The sequence below is a fragment of the Dendrobates tinctorius genome, unplaced genomic scaffold (assembly GCF_039654945.1).
Source record: "Dendrobates tinctorius isolate UK_male_01 unplaced genomic scaffold, ASM3965494v1 ptg000090l, whole genome shotgun sequence".
NCBI classification, from domain to species: Eukaryota; Metazoa; Chordata; class Amphibia; order Anura; family Dendrobatidae; genus Dendrobates; species Dendrobates tinctorius.
This window is the reverse complement of record NW_027361758.1, coordinates 7264283-7284662: the sequence shown is the minus strand read 5'-3', so window position 1 is coordinate 7284662 and position 20380 is coordinate 7264283. Positions and strand designations below refer to the sequence as shown.

General features: G+C 44.3%; 1 protein-coding gene across 3 annotated transcripts in view; it reads right to left on the bottom strand.

The window, feature by feature from the left end:
- KNTC1 (kinetochore associated 1) overlaps window positions 1–20380 on the bottom strand; it is a 292839-nt gene that overhangs the window by 35821 nt on the left and 236638 nt on the right. For all 3 annotated transcript variants that reach the window (XM_073586034.1, XM_073586035.1, XM_073586036.1), the window contains one exon: window positions 1785–1874. In XM_073586034.1, the coding sequence (XP_073442135.1) occupies window positions 1785–1874 (90 nt within the window). The remainder of the gene's footprint in view (window positions 1–1784; window positions 1875–20380) is intronic.

The window sequence follows — 20380 nt, the reverse complement described above, 5'->3', positions numbered from 1 at the left end:
CAGGGCCCTCCCCAGCCCTCCATACCTGACTTCGGATCTAGCACACCAGGTAGAGGGGATAGGGTTAATTTATGGACGGTGCAGGCACCCTAGCTCCGTCTAACCCCTTCAGGGGTTGCAGCACAGCCGTCTAGCGTTGGTGGAGCAGTGGGGGGCCGCACAGACTAGTCTTGTGCCTCTGTACAAGCCCATGGTTTCTATACCTAGGCGTTGACAGGACTAAGTCCGGCATCATGTCCCACGTCGCGGGAGAGGATACGTGGAGGGACACTCACACGTGCTCGCCCGTTGTTGGTTTGGGGAAATCGGACCCTTTCAATAGGATCCGTTGCCCCTGTCTTATCTTCACAAAAAGAAAAATAGAAGTCTGGGGAAAAAGGCCCAGATATGTCCCTCGGTGCGGGAAAGGATACGTGGAGACGATACTCAACATGTGCTCTCCCGTTGATGGTTTGGGGAGATCAGACCCTTTCAATAGGATCCGTCGCCCCTGTCTTATCTTCATGGAAAAAAGAAGTCTGGAGAAACCCAGACACGTGTGCCTCCAAAGACACTAAGCAAAAAACTGAGTTCCGCCCGCAATAGGGGCGAGGGTGTATACGACGGAGGAGGAGCTAACCTCTTTTTTTCCACTTAGTGTCAGCCTCCTAGCGGCAGAAGCATACACCCACAGTATCTGTGTCCCCCAATAAGGCGAAGGAGAAAAGAAGCACGTTCAACGTACAGTTGGCTTCGCTAGGAAGCCACTTGCTAGATATAGTTTAAAGGGAACCTGTCAGCAGGATTGTGCACAGTAACCTACAGACAGGGTCAGGTTGGCGCCGTTATACTGATTAAAATTATACCTTGGTTGATGAAATCCGTCTTGTGGTTGTTGTTTAATTTTCATTTTCAGGGTGGCCTGTGGGGGGGGGGGGGTCTTCATTTGGTGCTCTGATTAGGTAATCATGTGCATGGTGTATGACAGGTCACTGATCTCTCAGTGACCTCCCCCCTAGTTTACATAACGAATATTATATATATATAGCAAAAAAAACAAAACAAAACAAAAAAACCCTTCCGCAGACAGATGCCGGTGGTGGCGCCTGTGCTGCAGCCTGATCGCATATGTAATGTGAATATAATTAAGTTTTTTTATGTAATCCTGATATTCATATAAATAAAATCTGTTTGAAAATGGCGCCTGCCGCATCTGCACAGTAGCATGGTACTGCGCAGGGGGTGCCATCTTGGAGGAGGAAATTACACTTAAATACCAGTGGCCGCCCTGGAGCACGAGCATATCATTAACTCAAAACTGAAAATAAAGACAACCACCACAAGACGGATTTCATCAACCAAGGTATCATTTAATCAGTAAAACGGCACCGACTTGACACTGTGTGTAGGTTACTGTGCACAATCCTGCTGACAGGTTCCCTTTAAATCATAGAGAGAAAAAAAGATGCTGCAATAATAACAGAAAAACTACTAGTGAAGCTGCTTCAAGAAAAAGGCAGCTTCGCCATGGAAAAACCTCGGTGGATCCACCAGTGTCTTAAAGATGCCGTGTGCGGGTTGCCGCATGGGTTTTTTCCAGGAATAATTTTTTTCAGTATAATAGCTTGTGCTAGGTTAAAATACTACTAATAATAATCTGCTACTCCCATCGACTGCTCCAGTGATGCCTCATTACTGCTGAGGTCTATATTTAAGGGCTGCAGAAGTGATGTCACAACTACAGCGCACCACTGCAGCCAATCATTAAGTGGGTTGCTCATGCCGTTTACATCTAGATGGCTTACCTGTGAAGACACACCAGCCATTTCTCCAGTATTCATATAATCCTCCACTTGAAGCAAAACAGTTTCTGGATTGTAGGTACTTAAAAAGCCCTACAATAAAAGGCAAATAAATACCAGCTATTAACACCAACATATGATTCATATTAGCACCCTGAATGGGTTATAACACCCCAAATCTGAAAAAAATAGATCTTTCTCCTTTGTTACACAAAAATACAACTCTTCTAATCAAATGTGCTTATAATTATTGTTTTATTTCCATATAATCAAATGATATAGAACTTCCGGTGTACCATGCCCACTATGAAAAGTCTGATATTAGCAACAGTAATAATAATAATCTTTATATAGCGCCAACATATTCCTCAGTGCTTTACAATTCACCAGTTCACATACAACAGTAATCAGTAATAAAGTTAAAGATAATACAATAATTAAAGCAAAGATAATGACAACCCTGCTCTTAACAAGCTTACAATCTACAATGAGGTGGGGAAGATTAGTAATGATTAGAAAAAAAACAAAACAAATGGAAACCCCAAGTTTTGCCCAAATACTAGCGTGAAATATAAGAAAAAACAACTATGCTTTTTTTAAAAAAATATTTCTTCATTTTAACCCCTTAACGACAGCCGATATGCCGGCGGCAGCTAAGGGTACCTATTCCTCAGCACCGCTTTTTAACGGCGCTGAGAAATAAGTATATAGCACCCCATAGCATCTAAAAAATTCTCCGGGGTCTTGGCTATTGGGGTAGCCGAGACCCCGGAGAACATGATTCAGGTCGTTTTTTTTTACTGACCCCAGTGTTGCGATCACCATTACTCACGGAATAACGGCGACCGCAAAAAAAAAAAAAGTCCGATTTCTCATTTATTTCTCTCTCCTCTGATGTGATCTAGCACATCAGAGGAGTGAGAAATTGGGTCCCACAAGCCCACCCGTATCTGTGATGTGTGCCGGTCGTGTTCTCCAGCGTTTTCTTCCGGGAGAAAAATGGCAGGCGCATGCGCAGTGCTCCCGCCGAGATCTGCCGGCCAGCACCCGGCAACGATTTCTCCTATTGGTTCATTTTGATCATTGTGAAAGACCCTATTCACAGTGATCAAAATAAAAAAAACTAAATCAAATCCTCTTAATCACCCCCTTAGTTAGGAAAAAATAATAAAATAAAAAATTATATATATTTTTTCCCATTAGTGTTAGGGTTATAGCTCGGATTAGGGTTGGGACTAGGTTTATAGCTAGGGTTAGGGTTGTGCTGAGGTTAGGGTTGTGGTGTTGAGGTTAGGATTAGGGGTGTGTTGGAGTTAGGGTTGGAGTTAGAATTGGGAGGTTGCCACTGTTTATGTATATCAGGGGGTCTCCAAACGCGACATGGCACCCACCATTGATTTCAGCCAAATTTATTTTGGGTTCAAAAAGCCAAAAGGGGGCTCCCTCCCTTCTGAGCCTTGCCATGTGCACAAACAGCGGCTTTCCCCCACATACATTGTATCGGCGTACTCGGGAGAAATTGCACAACAACTTTTGTGGTCCATTTTCTCCTAATACCCTTGTGAAAATCAAAAAGTTTGGTTCCAAAGTAAATTTTTTGTGAAAAAAGTAAAAAATGTTCATTTTTTTCTTCCATATTGCTTTAGTTCTAGTGAAGCACCTGGAGGGTTTATAAACTTCTTGAATGTGGTTTTGGGCACCTTGAGGGGTGCAGTTTTTAGAATGGTGTCACTTTTGGTTATTTACCAGGGCTGTGGAGTCTGAGTCGTGGAGTCGGAGCTCATTTTGGTGGAGTCGGTATAAAATGGACTGACTTATAAAATATATAATAAATTGGGTACAGTAGTTCAATGCAGAATGTGCTAAATATTTTTTCATAGGAATTTGGGAAAGTTATGAAATGTCCTATAAATGGCTGTTCTATTCCTCATTTAAGGCTACATTCACACACACAGCGTTTTTGCTGCGTATTTTGAGGATACGTTTTTCAGCTGCAAAAGCAGATCAGCTTTTTAAAAAACCGCATTACCTGAAAGGTTTTTGAGCTCATAGATAATGTTTTCAATAGCAAAAGCAGATTAGAAAAATGCCACACAAACTGACCTGCTCATTCAGCCCAAAAATGGATCCTCACAAAACAATGTGTCTGAATGTCATATCTTGAAACCCATTGACTTTGCTGGGATGCCCAGAGTCAGTGTATTTTACTGCAAAAAACGGATCCACAAAAACGCTGTGTGTGAATCATGGCCGTAGCCAGCGAGGGGCAGATGCCCCCCTAGAAACAGGGGCACGCACCTATCAAAACTCACTTGTATGCTGCAGTGCTCCAGTCCTGCACCGGCTCCAGACTACAGGGGGCAATCTCCCCTCCTCTGTCCTGTCTTCTGCCGTCTTCACCAGAGAGAGGAGGGGGAGGGGTGCCTGTCCTGCACAGGATCCTATTCCTGGGCACCGAGCTGGAGAAAGTGAGAAAGTTGTGCACATGCCACAGCTGGCAATAAGAGATAGTCTGCAAGAGGGACATGCTGGAAATCTGATTGGAAAAGTGAGGAAATTGGTTATTACTGCCAGAATCCCTAAAATTGATTCCAATTGATTCCATCTTGAAGAGACGTGCTGGGAAAGGGGCAATTGTCGATCAAGCCACTCGGTGGGGCAGCACTTATTTAATGATTGAGCGATTGCTTGAACTAAAACCGTTTCTTATAGATATGGCGAACCCTCAGGTAACCCTAAATGAAGGTCAATGGACACAGGTGGCTGAATTGAAGGAATTTCTTAATCACCCATTTACCGTGACTAAAAAATTACAAGCTGAGGATTTAACTCCTGGCATTTTCATAAGGGAGTGGAAGAACTTGCTATTTTGCCTGTCCCAAAGAGGAGGTTTAATCGCAGATGGCATTTCTGCTTCAATGAAACGGAGAGACACAGCTATTGGAAAATAAAATTTTTCTGGCAGCTGTTTATGTGGATCCAAGTCATCGTATACTGCTTGATGATCAACTTACTAAAGGAAAAGAAGCTCTGACTGAGGTAGCAGTTAGGATGAGTGGCCTACAGGAGAACTGCCAGGCGCAAGAGGACTCGGGTCCTGACAGTGCTACTGCTGCCATATCCTCATCCACATCAGATGAGGAGTTTGATTTTGACAAGTATTTGGATGACATGGAGCAGGCAAAGCGTTGTTGCAAGGAAAAAGATTTCACTCCTTCTCCTATAGCAAGCAGATTGACCATATTTCAGCAAAATGTTTCACTTGCTCTCAAAGAAATAGAAAAATACAACCGTTCATCAAAACTGACTGTGCATGTGGCAATTCCTTTATACCCGTAAATTGTTAGAGATGTTGCCCATGTAGTTACGGCTTTGCCTCCAACCCAAGTTAGTGTAAAGAGGTTGTTTTCTAGCCTTAAAATTATTAGATCAGATTTGAGGTCATCTATGAAGGAGGATCTGATGGAGGCAATTCTATTTCTTAGAACAAATTCATAGACTGCACAAATGTTATTTAGTATGTTTTTGTTGAAAACTGTTTTTTGCCACTTACATAGTGTTATATATATATATATATATATATATATATATATATATATATAAAAAATATATATACATACAATATATATGTAAATCGATATTACATAGTGTATTACATATTTACAATTTATTACAGTTTTTTGTGTTCTAAAGTTGTATTCCAATAAATATATTATGTTCTATCTAAATATCTTGATTATTGTATCATAAAAATGACTAAAAGTCTGATGTTCACATTCTACTACAATACATTTTTCACTTAAATAAAGGCAATATATGTGGGAGTCGGAGTCAGGGAAATTGAGGAGTCGGAGTCGCAGGTTTGGCTTACCGACTCCACAGCCCTGGTATTTACTGTTATATTGACCCCCCAAACTCACTTCAAATGTGAGGTGGTCCGTAGAAAAATGGTTTTGTAAACTTTGTTGTAAAAATAAGAAATCGCTGGTCAACTTCTAACCCTTAAAACATTTTTTTTTAAAAATTATCTTTCCAAAATTGTGCTGATGTAATGTAGACATGTGGGAAATGTTATTTATTAACTATTTTGTGCAATATGACTTTCTGATTTAAAGTGCACCTGTCACCTCTTTTGGCAGCTTTAAGATGCGGCCACCGCCTTTCAGGGTTTATCTACAGCATTCTATAATGCTGAGAGACCGGTCCGCCTCCCATCTTCTTTCAACACTGCCCTCCTACTTGCTTCATCGTTCTCCGGCATCGCGCTACAGGGTGTACTTCTCTGCGCTGTTGAGGGCAGAGCAAAGTACTGCAGTGCGCAGGTGCTGAGCCTCTTTGACCTTTCCCGACGCCTGTGCACTGCAGTACTTTGCTCTGCCCTCAACAGGGCAGAGAAGTGAAGTACGCCTGCGCTCAAGCAAGAAGGAGGGCGGCGATAATAAGAAGATGGGAGGACCTGCGACACCCATCGGATCAGACAGCACCCCCGGGTGAGAATAATAAAACTTATTTTTGCTATCTTTCAGGTCGGACCAGGTGCTTATCTACAGCATTATAGAATGCTGTAGATAAGCCCTGAAAGGCGGTGGCAGCAACTTATAGCGGACAAAAGAGGTGACAGGTTGCCTTTAACCCCTTCATGACCCAGCCTATTTTGACCTTAATGACCTGGCCATTTTTTGCAATTCTAACCAGTGTCCCTTTACGAGGTAATAACTCAGGAACATTTCAACGCATCCTAGCGATTCTGAGATTGTTTTTTCGTGACATATTGGGCTTCATGGTAGTGGTAAATTTAAGTCGATAATTTTTGCGTTTATTTGTGAAAAAATCAGAAATTTGGCGAAAATTTTGCAATTTTCAAATTTTGAATTTTTATTCTGTTAAACCAGAGTTATGTGACACAAAATACCGTATATACTCGAGTATAAGCCGACCCCCCTAATTTTGCCACAAAAAACTTGGAAAACTTATTGACTCGAGTATAAGCCTAGGGTGGGAAATGCTCCATAGATTATTCCCCTATATGGTGTCCCCAGAAGAAGCTCCATAGATTATTCCCCCATATGATGCCCCCATAAGAAGCTCCATAGATTGTTCGCCCATATGCTGACCCCATAAGAAGCTCCATAGATTGTTCCCTCATATGCTGACCCCAGAAGAAGCTCCATATTATTCCCTCATATGCTGACCCCAGAAGAAGTTCCAGATTATTCCCCCATATGCTGCCCCCATAAGAAGCTCCATAGATTGTTCCCCCATATGCTGACCCCAGAAGAAGCTCCAGATTATTCCCCCATATGATGCCCCCATAAGAAGCTCCATAGATTGTTCGCCCATATGCTGACCCCATAAGAAGCTCCATAGATTATTCCCTCATATGCTGACCCCAGAAGAAGCTCCATATTATTCCCTCATATGCTGACCCCAGAAGAAGTTCCAGATTATTCCCCCATATGCTGCCCCCATAAGAAGCTCCATAGATTGTTCCCCCATATGCTGACCCCAGAAGAAGCTCCAGATTATTCCCCCATATGCTGCCCCCATAAGAAGCTCCATAGATTGTTCCCCCATATGCTGACCCCAGAAGAAGCTCCAGATTATTCCCCCATATGCTGCCCCCAGAAGAAGCTCCATAGATTATTCCCCCATATACTGACCCCAGAAGAAGCTCCAGATTATTCCCCCATATGCTGCCCCCAGAAGAAGCTCCATAGATTATTCCCCCATGTGCTGCCGCTGCTGCATGTGAAAATAAAAAAAAAGACATACTCACCTCTCCGTCGCTGGGTGTCAGGTGCCGGTGTCACTGCTGGCACCTGAGATACTCACGTGTCCTGCGTCCATGGCTGCTCACCGTTATCTGCCATGTCAAGTGACGTTCAGACTGCAGGGGGCGCGGCGCGCACTAATCACGTCACCGCGCCCTCTGCTGTCTGAAGTCACTGACCGATGACAGACAGCAGCAAGCAGCCATGGACGGACAGGTGAGTATCGCTATACTTACCCGTCCTGACGCTGTGTCCTGAGCCCCCAGCTTCTCCGCGCTCTCTCTTCCTGCCTTCAGCGGTCCTGTGGTACCGCTCATTAAAACTCATGAATATGCGCATATTCATGAGCTTTAATGAGCGGCACCACGTGACCGCTGAAGGCAGGAAGAGAGAGCACGGGGAGAAGCTGGGGGCTCAAGAGACAGCGTCAGGACGGGTAAGTATGACCTGACACCCCCGCCCCCCCTCCGACCCCCTTTGTATATGACTCGAATATAAGACGAGAGGGGGACTTTCAGCCCAATTTTTTGGGCTGAAAATCTCGGCTTATATTCGAGTATATACGGTAGTTACTAAATAACATTTCCCACATGTCTACTTTACATTAGCACAATTTTGGAAACAAACTTTTTTTTGTTAGGAAGTTATAAGGGTTAAAAGTTGACCAGCGATTTCTCATTTTTACAACAAAATTTACAAAACCATTTTTTTTTTTAGGGACCACCTCACATTTGAAGTCACTTTGAGGGGTCTATATGGCAGAAAATACCCAAAAGTGACCCCATTCTAAAAACTGCACCCCTCAAGCTACTCAAAACTACATTCTAGAAGATTATTAACCCTTCAGGTGCTTCACAAGAACTAAAGCAACGTGGAAGGAAAAAATGGACATTTTAATTTTTCAACACAAATTTTGATTTAGCATCATTTTTTTCATTTTCACATGGGCAACAGGATAAAATGAGCCCTAAAATTTGTTGGGCAATTTCTCCTGAGTACACTGATACCTCATATGTGGTCATAAACCACTGTTTGGGTGCATGGCAGGGCTCAGAAGGGAAGGAGCGCCATTTGACTTTTTGAATGGAAAACATGATGGAATATTTAGCGCTTGACATGTCGCGTTTGGAGAGTCGCTGTGTGCCTAAACACTGGAGCTTCCCCACAAGTGACCCCATTTTGGAAACTAGACCCCCCAAGGAACTTATCTAGATGCATAGTGATCACTTTGAACCCCCAGGTGCTTCACAAATTGATCCGTAAAAAAAAAAAAGTACTTTTTTTTTCACAAAAATTATCTTTTAGCCTCAGGTTTTCCATTTTCACATGGGCAACAGGATAAAATGGATCCTAAAATTTGTTGGGCAATTTCTCCTGAATACACCGATACCTCATATGTGGTCATAAACCACTGTTTGGGCGCACGGCAGCGCCCGGAAGGGAAGGAGCGCCATTTAACTTTTTGAATGAAAAATTAGCTCCAATCGTTATCAGACACCATGTCGCGTTTGGAGAGCCCCTGTGTGCCTAAATAGTGAAAACCTCCTACAAGTGACACCATTTTGGAAACTAGACCCCTTAAGGATCTTATCTAGATGTGTAGTGAGCACTTTGAACCCTCAGGTGCTTCACAAAAGTTTATAACGTAGAGCAGTGAAAATAATCATTTTTTTTCCTCAAAAATGATTTTTTAGCACGCTATTTTTTATTTTCACATGGCTAACAGGAGAAATTGGACCACAAAAGTTATTGTCCAGTTTGTCCTGAGTACGCCGGTACCCCATATGTGGGGGGGGGGGAACCACTGTTTGGGCACACGGCAGGGCTCAGAAGGGAAGGAGCGCCATTTGACTTTTTTAAATTAAAATTAGCTCCAATCGTTAGCGGACACCATGTCCTGTTTGGAGAGCCCGTGTGCCTAAACTTTGGAGCTCCCCCACAAATGACCCCATTTTAGAAACTAGACCCCCTAAGGAACTTATCTAGATACATAGTGAGCACTTTGAACCCCCAGGTGCTTCACAGAAGTTTACAACTCAAAGCCGTGAAAATAAAAAATATTTTTTTTTACTAAATAAAATATATTTTAGTCCGCAATTTTTTATTTTCACAAGGGTAACAGGAGAAATTGGACCCCAAAAGTTGTTGTACAGTTTGTCCTGAGTACGCTGGTACCCCATATGTGGGGGGATAACCACTGTATGGGCACACGTCAGGGCTCGGAAGGGATGTAGTGACATTTTGAAATGCTGACTTTGATGGAATGGTCTGCTGGCATCATGTTACATTTGCAGAGCCCTTGATGTACCTAAACTGTGGAAACCCCCCACAAGTGACCCCATTTTGGAAACTAGACCCCATAAGGAACTTGCCTAGATGTATGGTGAGCACCTTGAACCCCCAAGTGCTTCACAGAAGATTATAACGCAGAGCCATGAAAATAAAAAATAATTTTTTTTCCTCAAAAATTTTTTTTTTAGCTCGCAATTTTTTATTTTCACAAGGGTAACAGGAGAAATTGGACCATAAAAGTTGTTGTCCAGTTTGTCCTGAGTACGCTGGTACCCCATATGTGGGGGGGAACCATTGTTTGGGCACACGTCAGGGCTCGGAATGGAAGTAGTGACGTTTTGAAATGCAGACTTTGATGGAATAGTATGCAGTCGTCGTTGCGTTTGCAGAGCCCCTCATGTGCCTAAACAGTGGAAACCCCCCCACAAGTGACCCCATTTTGGAAACTAGACTTTACAAGGAACTTATCTAGATATGTTGTGAGCACTTTGAACCCCCAAGTGCTTTACAGAAGTTTATAATGCAGAGATGTGAAAATGAAAAAATCATTTTTTTTCCACAAAAATAATTTTTTAGCCCCAATTTTTTATTTTCCCAAGGGTAACAGGAGAAATTAGTCCCCAAAAGTTGTTGTGCAATTTTTCCTAAGTACGCTGATACCCCATATGTTGGGGTAAACCACTGTTTGGGCACATGTCAGGGCTTGGAAGGGAGGGAGCACCGTTTGACTTTTTGAACGCAAAATTGGCTGGAATCAATGGTGGCACCATGTCGCGTTTGGAGAACCCCTGATGTGCTTAAACAGTGGAAACCCCTCAATTCTATCTTCAACCCTAACCCCAAAACACTCCTAACCACAACCCTAACCCCAACACATCTCTAACCCTAATCCCAACCCTAGCCATAACCCTAACCCCAACACACCCCTAACCCTAATTCCAACCCTAACCACAAGCCTAACCCTAATCCCAACCCTAACGCACCCCTAACCCTAATTCCAACCCTAATTCTAACCCTAACTCCACCCTAACCCTAATTGCAACCCTAACCCTAATTCCACCCTAACCCTAACTGCAACCCTAACCCTAATTCCAACCCTAACCCTAATTCTAACCCTTATGGAAAAATAAAAATATTTTCTTTATTTTGTCAGTTGTGCCTACCTATGGGGGTGAAAATCGGGGGGTTTATTTACTTTTTATTTCATTTCGATCACTGTGAAAGAATGGAATCTGCAGCCGGCAGATTCGGGCGGGTGCACTGCGCATGCCATTTTCCAAGATGGCGGCGCCCATGATCCGGACCCGCGGGACACCGGGAGCGACAGGGGGACTCAGAAGGTACCGGGGGGGTGAGGGGGGCAGATGATGACAGCGGAGGCAGATCGACGCTGTCATCCAGTGGCGGGGGCGATCGCCTGTGGTCGGATCGGTGTCACCGGCCATGTCCGATGCTACTGCAGCATCGGCCATGGCTGGATTGTAATATTTCATCAATTTTCATTGATGAAATATTACTATCGCTCTGATTGGCTGTTAAAAGTGAAACAGCTAATCAGAGCGATCGTAGCCACGTGGGGGCGAAGCCACACCCCCTGTGGTGAATTACAAAGCCCCCTGTATCTGCGGGTCAGGTGACCTTTCATTGACCCCGGTCACCCGACCCGCAGGGGGGCTTTGAAGTCATGACACAGGGTATGCGTCATGGGTCGGATTGGCACTGACTTTCATGACGCATACGCTGTGTCACAGGTCGGGAAAGGGGTTAAGGGCACAAAAATTAAAAGTTGGAAAATTTTCAAAATATCTGCCAAATCTCCATTTTTTTCATAAATAAACGCAAGTCATATAGAAGAAATTTTACCACTAACATGAAGTACAATATGTCACAAAAAACAGAATCAGTGGGATTCTTTGAAGCGTTCCAGAGCTATAACTTAAAGTGTCACTGGTCAGAATTGTAAAAATTGGCTTGGTAATTAAGTACCAAATTAGCTCTGTCACTAAGGGGTTAAATTGGGAACCAGGTGATTAAAAATGTTTTTACATTTTTTAAAATTTAAACCCCTTAAGCTACTTGAACCTACGATCCTTTGATTGTTTGTTTTATATAATGCAATAGCGTATAGCACAATATAGTCAAATAACGTTCTATAAAGCCGAGCCATAGGAGGACTAAGATGGCAACCATGGAAGCTTTCTGCTGCAGGTCCCTAGCTACCTTGACCACCCCCATAAGCACCTCACAATCGCATTGCGGTCAATGGGAGACCGTGCATGTGCGCACAGGAAATGGTACTATTTTAAAGCTGTTATTAATTGACAGCAGAATTTAAATGGTTAAACAGCATCATTTGGTGTAAGAGCAGACATTTGTTATGTTTGTTGTGGTTTGAGCAACATCCTATTAGGTCTTTCATTGGGAAGGAGTTAATAAATCCAACAATAACTAAGTTCTCATTACGTACAAGATGTAAATCGAATCACTCAAATTTGTGATCAACTGGACAAATCTGCGCTTTTTCAATTAGATGGTTTTTTTTTATTCTTTAATGGGGTACTCAGGGGAGATAAAATATTTTTGTACTGTCCCTGCCCTCAAACTATAAAGATGAGATGCTCAGTGCACTTTTATTATTTTTATCACACTTGTAATTCCAGGGTGACAGGAGCTGCTCCTCACTGCTCCCCCTACCATTTGGGACAATACGTCACACAGCAGTCTGTAGTCCATGGTGGAGGGGTGGGGAGTGTGTGTGCCTTCCCCCTCCCCTTCTAGTAGCAGCCAGCCACCTGATAAGATCTACTTCACTGCAGGGCTAGTAGCAGGGATCAGGCCATGGCCCTTCACCTTGGACTACAGACAAGGACACAATTAGGGGGCTGGTGTGACAGGAGCTTCTTCTCACTGCTCACTTCCCCATCTGGGAAATTACAGCAGTGCGCATCTCTGTTACCATCATCCAGTCTCCTGATAATAGCGGTTTTTCTGTAGAGAGCAGGGGGCGTGACCACACCTCCCCTTCTCGGACTGGCTGTTACCCATGGGGGGACTGGCTGTTACCCAGAAGGGGACTGGCTGTTACCCACAAGCTGCACACTGCTGTGTGAAATATTGTCCCAGATGTGAGGAGGTAGTAATCAGGATCAGCTCCTGTCACACAGAATTACAATTGTTCTAAAGATAATAGAACTGTATTGGACATCTCATCTTTATAGGTTATGAGGGAAGGGACAGTACACTTTTTTTTTAATTTCCACGGAGTACCCCTTTAACACCTTAGTGACCACCAATACGTCTTTTTACTGACCTCACATATCAGACAATAGCATCCCCCGACTGGTGAAAATGCAGCAGAGCCATGGACTGCACACTGTAGCTGACACATTGCTGCATCAGCCTTGATTGGCTTTGGCAAAAACCTTTGCATTTTAACCCCTTGGATACTTCTGTCAATAGTCACGACAGCATCTAAATGGTTAACAGAGATTGGGGGGTAGGCTACCTCTTTACACCCATCGGCACGCTGAGATCTTGATTGTGTGGTGCTGATGTTTGTCATGGCAATTCATGGCCAAATAATGGCCTTAGAGTCTGCCAGCCTGTTCAGAAGTTAGAAACATTTAGGTGGTAAAAATAACATGTTTGCTTCCTGTCATGCCACTTTTTATAGATTCATGAAAAGCACCCGAATGGTTAATAAATTACCTGACAGAAGTTTTGAATACTTTGAGGGGTCGGGTTTTTAAAATGGTCTCACTTTTGGGGACTTTATGACATATAGGTCTGCCAAAATCACTTCAAAACTGAAGTAGTCTTTCGAGTTTTTGAAGAAGAAACTGAGTTCAGACTCAAAAGCCGCCATAGATCAAGAGTGGCTCAAACAACTATGCTGGCATGCAGGAGTCAGACACATCTTCATGAATCAGAAGCACCGGACAAGTGGCGTTCACCTATGGGTGCCTAGCCACAAATTCTACTCAAATCCATGGTGGCGTAAGATTTATTCTGTAGTGATTGCCGCCGCTCACCATGAATTCGACAAGTGGCAGTCGCTACACACCCATCCCACCCCATCTCTGCCCATTTTGTTGGCACGGGAGAAAAATGACATTAGAATGCCAAAAGTAGCATAATTTTAGCACAACCGCCAGTTGTGCCAAAATGATGTGACTTTTCTAAGCTTTTTAAGCCAGACAACTGACGTACAAGTATTGATGATATGGGTCCCTAGTTTTTTTTTTTTTTTTTTAAGAGTTTTGAGATTTTAAGTAGGATTTGGAAAGTTTAAGTTAAATTTCTGCTCTAACAACTCCTTAGAAAACTTTGTGAACATGGGTTACTGCTATTAACAAGCAACCTAGAGAGTCAACAAAGCCAAATAGCTTAGTTACTCACCGATAACGGTGTTTCTCTGAACCCATGACAGCACCACGGAGAGAGGGGGTCCACCCATCAAGGACAGGAACCTACATATAAAAAGGCGGCACCTCTTCTCCGCCCCCAGTTGGTTACAGAGCATGAGAGGGTCTCCCGGTTAGTTAACAACAAAAGTATATACATAACATTACATTTTTGCATATTATGGAGAAGCACAGTGTCTAAAGGAAAACACTCAACACACATTAAACCGTGCTCACCGCACACGTGAAGGGGGGGTGGATAAGCGGGTGCTGTCATGGGTTCCGAGAAACACCGTTATCGGTGAGTAACTAAGCTATTCTCTTTCACCCATGACAGCACCACGGAGAGAATTTCAGGGATTGGTAGCTTAGGGAGGGACCACCGCCTGAAGGACCCTTCTCCCGAAGGTCAGGTCAGACGTAGAGGCTAGATCTAAACGATAGTGTCTGAAAAAGGTAGAAGGTGTTGCCCAGGTGGCCGCCTTAAATAATAATAATAATAAATTTTATTTTTATAGCGCCGACATATTCCGCAGCACTTTACATTTCAGAGGGGATTTGTACAGACAATAGACATTACAGCATAACAATAATCACATACAGTAGATTATAACAAATAAGAGGAGTGAGGGCCCTGCTCGCAAGCTTACAGTCTATGAGGAAAGAGGGAGACACGAAAGGTGGGTGGTAACAGTTGCTCTGATTGTATGGACCAGCCATAATGTTAAGTGTGTAACAGTACAGACACAGAGGGCTAATGGATGCATAAAGCATGTGGGAACATGATGCTGGGAACCTGGTTATGGTAAAACTTTTGGCTCTGCCACACAGGGATAGGTTAGGTTAATGTGTTGAGGCGATAGGCCAGTCTGAATAAATGCGTTTTCAGGACACGCTTAAAATTGTGGGGATTGGGGACTAATCGTATTGACCTGGGAAGTGCATTCCAAAGAATTGGCGCCGCACGTGTAAAGTCTTGGAGACGGGAGTGGGAGGTTCTGACTATTGAGGATACTAACCTCAGGTCATCAGCAGAACGGAGGGCGCGGGTAGGGTGGTATACTGAAACAAGGGAGGAGATGTAGGGTGGTGCTGAGCCATGGAGGGCTTTGTGGGTGAGGGTAATAAGTTTATACTGAATTCTGGAGTGGATGGGTAGCCAGTGTAATGACTGGCACAAGGTAGAGGCATCGGTGTAACGATTGGCGAGGAATATGATCCTGGCTGCAGCATTCAAGACAGATTGGAGAGGGGAGAGTTTGGTAAGAGGGAGACCGATTAGAAGAGAGTTACAATAGTCGAGACGAGAATGAATAAGAGAAACAGTAAGAGTTTTTGCAGAGTCAAAAGTAAGAAAAGGTCGAATTCTAGAAATGTTTTTGAGGTGCAGATGACAAGAGCGAGCCAGTGATCGAATGTGGGGGGCAAAGGAAAGCTCGGAATCAAGTATGACCCCAAGACAGCGGGCATGTTGCTGGGGAGTAATAGTGGAACCACACACAGAAATAGCAATGTCGGGTATAGGTACATTAGTAGCAGGAGGAAACACCAGGAGTTCAGTCTTTGACAGGTTCAGTTTCAGATATAGTGAGGACATGATATTAGACACAGCGTTTAGACAATCGCCAGTGTTTTCTAGAAAGGCTGGCGTGATGTCAGGCATAGAAGCGTATAATTGGGTGTCATCAGCATAGAGATGGTACTGGAAACCAAATCTACTGATTGTTTGACCAATAGGGGCAGTGTACAAGGAGAAGAGGAGGGGGCCTAGAACCGATCCTTGAGGAACCCCAACAGTAAGGGGAAGGTGAGAGGAGGAGGAACCGGCAAAAGAAACAGTAAAGGAGTGGTCGGAGAGATAGGAGGAGAACCAGGAGAGAACGGTGTCCTTGAGGCCAATGGAATGGAGCATAGAGAGGAGGAGCTGATGATCCACAGTGTCGAATGCTGCAGAGAGATCCAAGAGAATTAGCATGGAGTAATGACCATTTGATTTAGCTGTTAGCAGATCATTAGAGACTTTAGTGAGGGCAGTTTCAGTGGAGTGTAAAGAGCGGAAACCGGATTGGAGAGGGTCGAGAACAGAGTTTTCTGAGAGATAGCGGATAAGACGGGAGTGGACCAGGCGTTCCAGGAGTTTAGAGATGAAGGGCCTTACAGATCTGTTCTATCGATACCTCTGATTTTTCTGCCCATGAGGTCGCCATTGCCCTTGTACAGTAGAGTGAGCTTTTAAACCCTCCGGGATGGCATTCCCACTGGATGAATACGCCAGGGCAATCGCATCCCTTATCCACCTTGCTAGGGTACTCTTGGATGCCTTGAGTCCCTTCCGAGGTCCCTGGAAACACACAAAGAGAGACCCTTCCTTCCTACATCCCTTGGTGGCCTCTAAGTACTGAACTAGGCACCTCTTCACATCTAGGGTGTGAAATCTCTCCTCTCCCTTATTTATAGGATTTGGGCAGAAGGAAGGAAGGACTACTTCTTGGGACCTATGGAAGTGTGACGCTACTTTAGGTAGATATGCTGGGTCAGGTTTCAATATGACTATCGTCTAGAATTTTAGTGAACTGTGGTATCGCTGAGAGAGCCTGAACATCACTCACCCTGCGAGCGGATGTTAGGGCCACTAGAAGTACAGTCTTTAATGATAGGGTTTTTAGTGGTGCTGACTGGATGGTTTCGAATGGGGGCCCTGTTAGTGCAGACAATACTAGGTTTAGATCCCATGATGGTAATTTCTGGGTGATTATTGGTCTAGACCTGGCTGCGGCCCTAATTAACTGTTACCCAGGGGTTGCCTGCCACATCCTGGTTATACAGGGCACCTAGGGCCGCTATCTGTACCTTCAATGTGTTAGTCGCCAGCCCCTTTTCTAACCCTTTCTGCAGGAATTCGAGAATTTTGTCAATCTTGACTCCATCCTGCACTCTTGCCCCCGAGCTAGACAGAAATTTCCTCCAAGTTCTCCCATAGTCTCTGGTTGTGATCGGTTTCCTACTCTTTTGTAGCGTGGAAACCAGGTTTTCTGAGAACCCTCTCCCCCTCAGCAGTGCCCTTTCAAATTCCATGCTGTTAAATGGAGGTTCACTGCCCGTGGGTGTAACACGGGACCTTGGGACAGAAGGTCCGAGAGATCTGGTAGAATCCAAGGGTCGGTTATTGACAGTATTCTCAACCAGGAGAACCAGGTTCTTTTTGGCCAGAAGAGGGCTATTAGTATCATTCTTGCCCTGTCTTCTCTGACTTTCCTTATGACTGCCGGGATGAGAACGGGCAGCGGAAAGGCATACATTAGGCCCTGTGTCCACAGAAGCATAAACGCGTCCAGGGTCCGGGGATATCCCCTGGGGTTTAGGGAACAGAATGCTTCCACCTTTTTGTTTTTGTGGTCGGCAAACAGATCTATGTCCGGGGTTCCCCACATTTTTACAATCTGTCGAAAAATGGACTGTTTTAGAACCCATTCCCCTTGATGTAACTGGGTGCGACTCAAAGTCTGCTCTCTGGTTTTCTGTTCCCCGTATGTGTAATGTAGAGAGGGATAGTAGGTTTTCCTTGGCTAGGGTGAATATTTCGGAGGATGTGTTCATTAGTGTTCGGGACCTGATTCCCCCCTGATGATTTATGTAGGCCACCGTCACCCGATTGTCTGAAAATATGCGGACGTGATGACCCCATAGTGTTGGTAGGAAGTGTGTTAGGGCATAGCCCACTGCCAGTAGTTCCTTTTGGTTCGAGGAGGCTTCTAGTTCTTGACCTCCCCATTCCCCCTGAGCCACCCTGTTGCTTATATGTGCTCCCCATCCCTTGGGGCTGGCATCCGTGTTAATTATGCGTGTGATTTTTATTACCCAGGGAATCCCTTTGGATAGGTTGTCTCTGCTTCTCCACCAATCTAGGGAACGAATAGTTTTGGAGTCTAGTGTAACGTGACCTTCCAAGTGACCCCCTAATGCTAACTGGTTGGCTAATACATCCCATTGTAGAACTCTCGTATGTAGTTGCGCCCACTGGACTGCTGGCAGGCAGGCGGAGAGTGACCCTAGTAGTGACATCGCTTTTCTTAGCGTCATGGAAGGGTTCTGAATCGCTCTTGCTACCATCTGAGCAATCCTCTCTTTTTGTGTTCTGGAAAGTAACACTCCTGGGTGTTTGAGTCCAGTGTTAGTCCTAGGAACTCCTGAACTTTGCTGGGCTCCAACCTCAATTTTTTCAGGTTTAGAAGCCAGCCAAGGTTTTGCAAGGTGTCCATCACTCTGTCCCTCTGTTCCTTGCATCTTTGGGCCGAGTTGCTCGCTATTAAAAAGTCGTCCAAATATGGGATTATTAGAATATCTTGTTCTCATATTGATAGTTCTGCTTCACGTCACTTGTCTTATCTATTGCATTTTTTCTAGGCTGTATTGTGCATAAATATGTGACTTCAGATTTTGTATTAGTCTAGCCTGATGAAGAGACCTGAGTAGTCTCGAAAGCTTGCAATGTATTACCATCTTTTCAGTTAGCCATTAAAAGGTATCAACTACTGAGGACTCTCAATCCTGAATATTTTTCTTGTTCTCTTAGGTGAGCCATCATTTCTGCTACTAGCTTCGTGAAAATTCGTGGGGCCACAGAAATCCCAAATGGCAGGGCCCTCTACTGAAACTCCCTTATTTCGCCTCCTATGGAGACCGCCAGTCTGAGGTATTTTCAGGAGTCTTTGTGGATGGGGACGTGATAGTACGCATCGCTGAGGTCTAATACTGTCATGAAGCAATGTGGGAAGAGAATTTTGGTGGTTGACTTGATTGACTCCATTTTGAATTTTTGGTTTTTGACAATCGTTTAGCCTCTTTAGATTTATAATTGTCCGGAAGGTACCATCAGGTATGGTTACTAAAAAAAGAGGGGAGTAGAACCCTCTGCCTCTCTCCTGCGGGAGGAACCTTCTGGAGGACTCTTTTGCTTAACAAGCTTAGGACCTCTTTTTCGAGAGCTTCATGTTCTTTTATTGACGATCTTAGTGGGGTCACCACATATTTTTGAGGTGGGAGAGAGAGAAAGTCTATTCTTAGCCCTGATCCTATCAGATTTAATAACCAGGGGTTGTTCGATATTTTCCTCCAGGCTGGGAGTAAAAAGCTTAGCCTCCCTCCCACCCTGGGCAATCAGTCATTTGGAGGGTTTTTTGTCTTGGGACGAGTTACCGAAGAAGAACCCCCTGTCCCTTCTTCTGTCGTCCCATTTCTGTTCTCTCGGGGGTCTCCTATGAAAAATTTTTTATTCCGAAAGGACCTTTTAAAGCCTGTAGGACCTAGGTTTGGGAATCCCTTCTTTTTATCCCCTGCCTTTTGGAGGATGTCATCCAGCGTCTCTCCGAATAGTAATTTCCCTTCACAGGGGATGGAGCATAGCTTCATCTTAGTTTGTAAGTCCCCTGGCCAACATTTGAGCCACAGCGTTCTCCGGGCTGCGTTTGACAGGGCTGCTGCATTAGATGACAACCTTACCGAATCGGCTGATGGGTCGGCTAAGAAAGCCGCCACTCCCCTTATTACTGGAATGGATTCCAGGATCTTCTCCCTGGGTGTACCTACTCTTAAATGCTTCTCTAGTTGATCCACCCACACCATGAGGTCTCTGGAGGTACATGTTGCCGCTATCGCTGGCATAAGATTTCCTCCAGTTGATTCCCAAGTGCCCTTAAAGAAGGTATCGGCTTTTTTTTTATCTAAGGGGTCCTTAAGAGTACCCATGTCCTCAAAGGGGAGTGCAATTTTTTTTGAGGCCTTGGCGACTGCTACATCTAGTTTTGGGGCTTTGTCCCAAGACGTGAATGCCTCCTCGTCAAATGGATATTTTCTTTTAAGGGAAGGGACCGTGGAGTTTTTTCTATCTGGTCTTACCCATTTTTTTTTTATCAGGCCCTGTACATTCTCGTTTAGCGGAAACACTCTGTTTCTTTTGGCCTAGTCCCCCGAACATTATGTCCTGGACTGATCTTTCAGGCCGAGGGTCTGCAACCCCCATGGTAGACCTTACTGCCCTTACTAAAATGTCTACCTCATCTAGGGGAAAACAGTGAAGACCCCCTGTTTCTTCATCTGAGGATGACGAGTCGGTGTCCGAAGTCTGTGAGGAGAC